Genomic DNA, 7,761 nt, shown 5'->3' with positions numbered 1-7,761 from the left:
CATCACTAAAAATTGTTGTACGCGATAATTTATTATTGATGAGATTCAGATTGATAAGAAATATTTTGGTGACGCATTCTAAAGGCGCCATCTAGCCGAAACTAGCTAAAGAATATGCCCACGTTTCTTTTTGGACAAAGTTAACTCCTAGGCGATAAATGAACGATTGATTTTCTTTATAATTTGAAAAAATCCTACATTTCCGTAATTTGCTACCCAGAAGATGCACAAATTCAAAAATCAGAGGAAAAAATAGTGAAAACCCTTCAAGATCAATAAAAAATGATCGATAAAGTTGACGTAATCACGTCAAAAACAGCTGATCCCACGCTAATATTAATGTCAACTTATTTCACTTTGTTGTAATGACGTTTAACATCGATCACCAACGTTTATGATACTTGTATTTTTTTTTTGCAGACCAAATATTTGATTTGTTCACAACAAATGATTATTTGTGGAAACATACGTCTTTCATATTTTTTTCCAAAGCGTAGAAGAGTTAGTATGTGTATTATCAAACAATTTTAGGTTGCTTTTTATTCAAAGTTTATTAAAAATATGGATTTGGCTAAATCTCTTTTCGAAACCAGAAACCACGATGGATATGTTGGAAAGGTGGATCACAATGTAAACTAGAGCCTTAATGTTTGGCCTATATATAAAATAACTTTTCATAATTTTATAGAAGCGAGAGTTGGAATTGGCAATTGAACCTGATGATGCTGATGACAATTTAATAGAAGAATTAAACATTGATGACTTAGTAACTCCCACACCTGGAGGACCATTTTCTGCTCTAACCCCAAGTATGTGGCCACAAGAAATTATGGCCAAACAGTGCCGGGAGCAAGAAGATCCTAATTCACAACCAGACTACAGGTGACTATTAAGATGATGTATTAGTAATTGAATGAGTTACAAAAACACACATTTTAGATTTGATGAATTTGGTTTTCGTGTTGAGGAAGAGGATGGGCCTGAACAAAACTCAAACAAATTGCTTGGAATACCTTTACTTGAAGATCCTCAGCATAGATTGCAGTGGGTGGCTCATTTAGAATTTTCACACAACAAAGAATTATCAGACCTTACTTGGGATAAAGTTGACATTCGCATTCCCAGGACTGACAAACTATTCCAAATGGTTAAGTCTGGTATTCCTCATTCTCTGCGCCCCCAAATGTGGATGCGAATGTCTGGAGCACTCGAGAAAAAACACCAGTCAGAACTCTGCTATAAAGAAATTATTAAAATGTCTAGCAATGATTCACTGATGACTTCAAAACAAATTGAAAAAGATTTATTGCATATCATGCCCACAAATGCTTGTTACAGCCATGCTAACAGCACAGGTATCCCGAGATTGCGCAGAATTATGAGAGGCATCGCTTGGTTGTATCCTGATGTGGGGTAAGTTTTACATAGGTCAACATCTAGGTATTAAATTAGTAGTAAATTCCATTCTCAGAGTAAACTCGCCCTGCGTACCTCTTTATAATTATTTAAAAGACAAAAATAGTACATTCAGTGCTCATGACTCTTTTAATGAAATTCTTTATGAGTAAAATATTATTTGTTACCTCTCAAGGTACTGCCAAGGAATGGGGATAATAGCTGCCTCCTTGTTACTGTTTATGGAAGAGGAAAATGCATTTTGGATAATGGTAACCATAGTAGAAGATTTATTACCGGCTTCATATTACAGTTCAACACTTTTAGGTAATTTCATTTTTGTTATAAGTAATTTGAAGTTCTAGAGAATGTAATATGTTTTAACAGTGGAAAAGAAGTGAAATTATTTTTATGCTGGGTCACTTCTTTGAAATTATATACCCTATGTGTATGTTACATGAAGTTTTTCGTCTTAAAGGTATACAAGCGGATCAAAAAGTTTTAAGAAATTTAATAACAAATTACTTACCCGATATCGACGAAACTCTGAAAAATCACGATATTGAATTGTCCTTAATAACTCTGCACTGGTTTCTAACACTATTCGCCAATGTGGTGCACATGAAGATATTGCTCAGGATATGGGACCTGTTCTTCTTCGAAGGCTCGCTGGTTTTATTTCAAATTACTCTCGCTATGCTAAGAATGAAAGAGCCACAACTCAAAACGTTAGAAAATTCCGCTCAAATTTTTAATGCGTTGTCAGACATTCCTGGTGACATAGAAGACGTTGAAAAACTCTTTGAGGTGGGTTCAAATCACAGCTATCTTAGAATAATCAAATATAAGTAAAAAAATTTATGGATTTTCTCTGTTAAGGCGAAACTGAAAGAATTCAGGTTATAACAGCTTTTAGGTGAACAACTGTTCACTACAAATAAAATGTGAATAAAATTTATTGATGCTCTTGTCGCTATTTCTTGTTTATTTTCTCTAACGACTTAAACAATACCAAACTAATCAATGCTTCATATAAAATAAACTATGAAAATGGAATAAATAAAAGCCCAATTTCTCAGGTTTCATCAGAATTAACAAGCTCGTTAAACGATGTTACAATAGAAACTTACAGAAGGAGGCATTTAGCGTATTTAATGGCCGATCAAGGAACTTTGGTGGGAAACCCAGAAGCGTTACCAAATCTGCCTAAACAACACTTGGCAAGGTAAGTCGATAAAACTTCAAATTTAGAAATAATTTCGCGCGTATGTCGGTAATTCAGAAATCTTTAACCCTTTATTGATTTTTGACATTTGTGATATAACCTATAAAATCCTCTGATACAAAATTTTAACGGGACAAATAATGTATAACGTATTCAGAAAAAAGCAAAAAATCGGTTAAATCGGAGAGCCGTCAATGTTACGGATGATGGAAAACCGGTCTAATAGTGAAAATGTAAAAACCGTCGTGTCAGTATATTTACATAGAAGACAGTTTCCAATTGTTAAGCCCAAGAAAACAACAAGGACTTATAACATAAAACGAGCATTACTGGAGAATAGACTTGGAAGGACACATTACGATTACGATTGCGGCAGTAGTGATCCAATGATGGTGGTTGAGTACATTTACCTATTTCAAAATTTCATGTATTGGTTAAAAGACCAAATGAAGTATAAACAAAGATGTTTTGACATTGAAAGGTTAGCTGGTCCCTTGTTTTGTCATTTTTATTTGGATATGCTAAGCAGTGAACATTCAGAAAAAGCAATATCATTTTTTAACGCTCATGTCGATAAATTGGATAAGTCTAAGTGTGATGACACAGTGCTAAGACTAATTAAAGCTGTTACCAATAATTCAGACATCATAGAGTTGGAACAACAAATCAGAAGTAGCAAAATAGTAGCAGAACTAACAACAGAATCTCTGTTTCTATTAAAAAAGTTTGTATCAGAAAGCTTGAATGTAGTGTTTTTGCAGACTTTCCAAAAATGGTTTGATTTAAGAACTAGCTGTGATAAATTATTATTAAAAGAAGAAAAAAATATGATTAAGAGTGGTTTAAGAGAGCATGAACATAATAAACTTCAAAGTGTAATTAGAGAAGTCAAAAAACTTCAAATTAATGTGTGTAATATTCGTGTAACAAACTGTAAGAATGGTGTAGCCTGTGGATTCATTAAGAGACAATTGGGTGCTGTTGCAGTCGCTGAGAAGAATGTGTTACGAATTATGCCTTTACACGCTTTAGATTCTCTTTTTAATCTTACGGAATGCTTTAGTGAAATTAAATTAAACAATCATTCAAAACAAATTTACTGTATTGCTGTTTCTTCAAAAAACGATATATTATGTACAGGATCAGCAGACAGGAGCATTTGCATTTACAATATGCTCAAAATACAGCTGCATCTAAAAGTGTATGGTCATTTAGGTCCAGTGTATTGTATTGCAATTAGTGAATGTAGTAAATATTTAGCGTCAGGTTCTCAGGATAGTACAGCAAGAGTGTGGAATATTACAACAGGAAAAGCTTTAAGGATATATGCAGGCCATACACAACCTGTAACATGTTTGCAGTTTCATCCAAATACAATGTACCTTGCAACCGGTTCTGCAGATAAAAATATTAGAGTTTGGTGTTTAAAGACTGCTAGCCCTGTTAGGTTATTACATGGTGCTAAGGGGGTAGTATTTGCCTTGGCTTTTGATCCCACTGGGCAGTCACTTGCCAGTGCTGGGGAAGACAAAAAAATTAGAGTGTGGGATTTGATAACATCAAAAATAACCCAGGAATTCAGAAGCAAAGATGCTCCTGTAGTTAAATTAGCTTGGAACACGACATCCAAGCAACTCGGTGTTGGAACTTTGTCAGGAACTATCAAAGTTTGGGATATTTCCCATCACAGTGAAGATCATAAACACTTGGAACCTGCTTTTTCCTGTCAAGTGAATGGTAGCATACTCAGTTTGGAATATACAATGGGAATTTGGTCATCGCTTTCTGCCTGATTATTTGTTAAATTTATTTTAATTAAAGGGCAATTTTAGTGTATATAGTAAACTTAGTATATTTTTGAAGCAATATAAATTATTTTGACAATAATAGTACAAACTTTGAACTGGAACAAGTTTTCATTAGGAAGTAATTGTAAAGATTGATACTATTAGGTATATACATTGTTTTGTTAAAATCAATATAGATTAGAAGAACCATTCTGACCTCAAAAGTTTGTTTGAACAGCAATGCTATTTTCAAAAGTAGTACCAGTTGTACCCTAATGCGTGCTGGTACTAAAAAGTCTGTAAATACTTTGTCATCCTTATGCTGCTTATAATTTATTTTTTCTTTGATATGTAGATATTTTTTTACAGGGTGTGTATTTTAGCTTGATTTTTTACTAGTACTTTTTCATAACAAAATTTCATAGCGGAAGCTTTAGTTTTGTAAATGATACTTTTGGTTGCTTAAATTTTTGTAAACTATTTTATGTTAATCTAAGAAATGTAACATGTTTTTTTTAATTTGACTTGTACATCTTCCTTTTCTACATAAGTTTTGATACAGAATAAACCAATTTTATTTTATTATTTATTTGTTTGATTTTCTTAATCGTCACCGCGTTAATAAAGTTGGAATGAAACAAAATTAATTAATTAATTATTAAAAGGAATAATTTATTATTGTATGGCAATTTTAGGAGACAGATCAAAAAGAATAAATCGGTATTTCAAATTTTGCTGTTTTCGGAAGGCACTGAAGATGAAATTAAGAGCAAAAATATTAGACAAACTGAAATATTAGTTGATCTCAGGGAAGCCATTTTACAAGTAAAAGTAGCTGTAAATTCAGTAGCCGGACAAAAATGTTGCTATTTTATTTTAGATTGTTCGCCACTTTGTACAGTTAGATCCAAAACTAAGCTCAGAAATTTCATTGGTAGCTGATTATTCAATGGAAAGTCATGCTCAAGATCATATGAATTTTATAAATGTCTCAAAAAATAGGAAGCGGAGAGCCAAGGCTTTGTTGGATTTTGAGCGGCATGATGATGATGAATTGGGTTTTCGAAAAAATGATATAATTACTGTAGTGAGTCAAAAGGATGAACACTGCTGGATAGGAGAACTGAATGGTCTTAGAGGTAAGGTAATTTTAATTTCACGAATTGATTATAACTTTATGATATATTTAGGTTGGTTTCCTGCAAAGTTTGTCGAGTTATTAGATGAGAGAAGTAAACAGTATAGTAGCGCCGGCGATGACAGCATATCAGAAACTATTACAGACCTTGTAAGGGGTGTTTTAAGTCCTGTTATTAAACAAGTACTGGAACATGGAATGAAACGCCCACATTTTCTGGGTAAGCAATAGTCTCGCTATTTCTTTTAATATAACTACCGTCCTAACTGCAGGAGGACCATGTCACCCATGGTTATTCATTGAGGAAGCTGCCACAAAAGAAGTTGAAAAAGATTTCAACTCGGTTTACAGCAGATTAGTACTTTGCAAAACATATAGGCTAGATGAAGATGGAAAGGTCTTAACACCTGAAGAAGTGAGAACAAATTTTTGGGAGAGGGTGGACTGCTCGTTTAAATAAAGATATTTCAGTTGCTCTACCGCTGTGTCCAAGCAATCAATCTGTCCCATGATAACGCGCATGCTCAAATGGATGTAAAGCTCAGGTCATTAATTTGTTTAGGATTAAACGAACAAGTTCTCCATTTATGGCTCGAAGTATTATGTTCTTCAAGTGAAGTTGTGCATAAATGGTACAGTACTAATTATGATGAAGTTCATTGTAAAAAAAAAAAACTTTTTAGGTATCATCCATGGTCTTTTATGTATAGTCCCGGCTGGGTTCAGATTAAATGCGAACTAAGAATTCTATCTCAGTTATCTTTTAATCTAAACCCAGATTGGGAGCTGCCTGTAAAAAAGGAAACAAACAATCAGCCCCTAAAAGATGGTGTTCGTGATATGCTTGTGAAACACCACTTGTTTAGCTGGGATATATGAATATATCAAATTGATTGTCCGTGCGTTTGCCTTCTGTAAATTCTTCTGCAGAATATCTCAAAAAAATGTTATTTTTCTAAAATGTTAATATCTCGCTTAGACTTATTTATTTTTAACTTATTAATAAAAAACTGGTTATGTTTGCAAATCCTATAATAAAGTATGAATAAAATGCATTTTTAATTTTTTTTATTGTATTTAAATATTATCGGTACCCAAAGCTCTTGGCAAAGTTGTTCCACATAGTCCAGGGAAATGAAATTGGAAATCGTCTTTGGCGGGCTCTTCATTTAAATTAAATTCGGCCACAGGTCTTCCCCTTTCAGCGACTAAGGGTGCAAAAGCGGCGGCAGGGTAAACAACCGAAGAAGTCCCAATAACCAGACATAAATCACAAGATTCAAATAAATTTTCTGCAAAATGAAACAATAGAAATAACTTAAAGTTCATGGAATTAACAACTCACTTGCTGTCTTTAGTATATGTGGATCAAGATGTTCTCCAAACCAAATGATGTATGGCCGAACTAACGAACCACACTGCTTGCATTTCGGAAGGTCATCTATCTCTATGTTAGGGAGAGATGTATTATTCGAGGGATCCCTGAAAATTATCTATGCTTATCTTTTTTTTTCTCTTGAAGCAATTTACTCTCTGCCTCTTAGAGCTTCACATATGTGGTCATCCAAATTTTCAGCAATGTGTTTACACTTTGTACATATCACCTTATTTAAAACCCCGTGCAATTCCACAATATTTTCTGAGCCAGCCCTTTGGTGTAGCCCATCAACATTTTGAGTAACTATATGGAATTCCCGTCCTTGCTGATTACATAATCTTTCATATTTAGCTAACGCTGTATGAGCCTTAAAACGCAATTAATATAACAAAATAAAATCCAATTTTGCCAATTTGTAAAATCAAATTGTACCCACTTTATTGGGTTGAGCATGAAATGCTACTGTCCTTCTGTAATTATAAAATTCCCACACTAACCCAGGATTACTACGAAATGCAGTTGGCGTTGCTAAATCAAGGGCCCTGTACCTTCTCCACAAAGCACCGTCGCCACCCCTAAATATAGGGATTCCTGATTCCGCTGACACACCAGCTCCAGTTAAAGCGACTATTTTTTGCGACTCGTTTAAAACTTTTTGAAATCCTGCGTAGTCATTTATTCGCCTTTTAGACATCTTAAAAAATGAGCCGAATGGTTCCACTTTACCATGCAGAATGAGGGAAACGGATTTCATAGCTATTTCCATACAGAAGCATTGTATTCAAAAAACGTATTAAATCCGAATTTATTTATTTATAATTATGCTGACAAATATACG

General features: G+C 33.9%; 3 protein-coding genes across 4 annotated transcripts; 2 read left to right on the top strand and 1 right to left on the bottom strand.

The window, feature by feature from the left end:
* Window positions 1-334: 334 nt before the first annotated feature.
* Window positions 335-6,611, top strand: LOC132708739 (small G protein signaling modulator 3 homolog). Of its 2 annotated transcripts, none has more exons than XM_060681290.1 (12): window positions 335-630; window positions 689-882; window positions 940-1,413; window positions 1,592-1,722; window positions 1,874-2,202; window positions 2,475-2,620; window positions 5,103-5,232; window positions 5,288-5,546; window positions 5,598-5,765; window positions 5,818-5,960; window positions 6,008-6,177; window positions 6,229-6,611. In XM_060681290.1, exons 1-12 carry the CDS (start codon window positions 562-564, stop codon window positions 6,422-6,424), a joined length of 2,409 nt encoding a protein of 802 aa, XP_060537273.1. In that variant the 5' UTR covers window positions 335-561; the 3' UTR covers window positions 6,425-6,611. The 2 variants fall into 2 exon arrangements, with proteins under 2 accessions (XP_060537273.1, XP_060537274.1); XM_060681291.1 differs by having other exon boundaries at window positions 336-630; window positions 6,017-6,177.
* Window positions 2,648-5,088, top strand: LOC132708740 (uncharacterized). Its single transcript, XM_060681292.1, has one exon. The coding sequence runs from the start codon at window positions 2,815-2,817 to the stop codon at window positions 4,411-4,413; it is 1,599 nt and encodes a 532-aa protein (XP_060537275.1). The 5' UTR covers window positions 2,648-2,814; the 3' UTR covers window positions 4,414-5,088.
* On the bottom strand, window positions 6,557-7,761 carry LOC132708741 (NAD-dependent protein deacylase-like). The gene is made up of 4 exons (XM_060681293.1): window positions 7,360-7,761; window positions 7,076-7,290; window positions 6,891-7,027; window positions 6,557-6,837 (listed from the first exon to the last, which is right to left on the bottom strand). The coding sequence occupies exons 1-4, from the start codon at window positions 7,687-7,689 to the stop codon at window positions 6,623-6,625; spliced, it is 897 nt and encodes a 298-aa protein (XP_060537276.1). The 5' UTR covers window positions 7,690-7,761; the 3' UTR covers window positions 6,557-6,622.

This window comes from Cylas formicarius, unplaced genomic scaffold, assembly GCF_029955315.1.
Source record: "Cylas formicarius isolate icCylForm1 unplaced genomic scaffold, icCylForm1.1 PGA_scaffold_12__32_contigs__length_19106922, whole genome shotgun sequence".
In the NCBI taxonomy this organism is placed as follows: Eukaryota; Metazoa; Arthropoda; class Insecta; order Coleoptera; family Brentidae; genus Cylas; species Cylas formicarius.
This window is presented reverse-complemented; position numbering and strand designations above follow the sequence as displayed.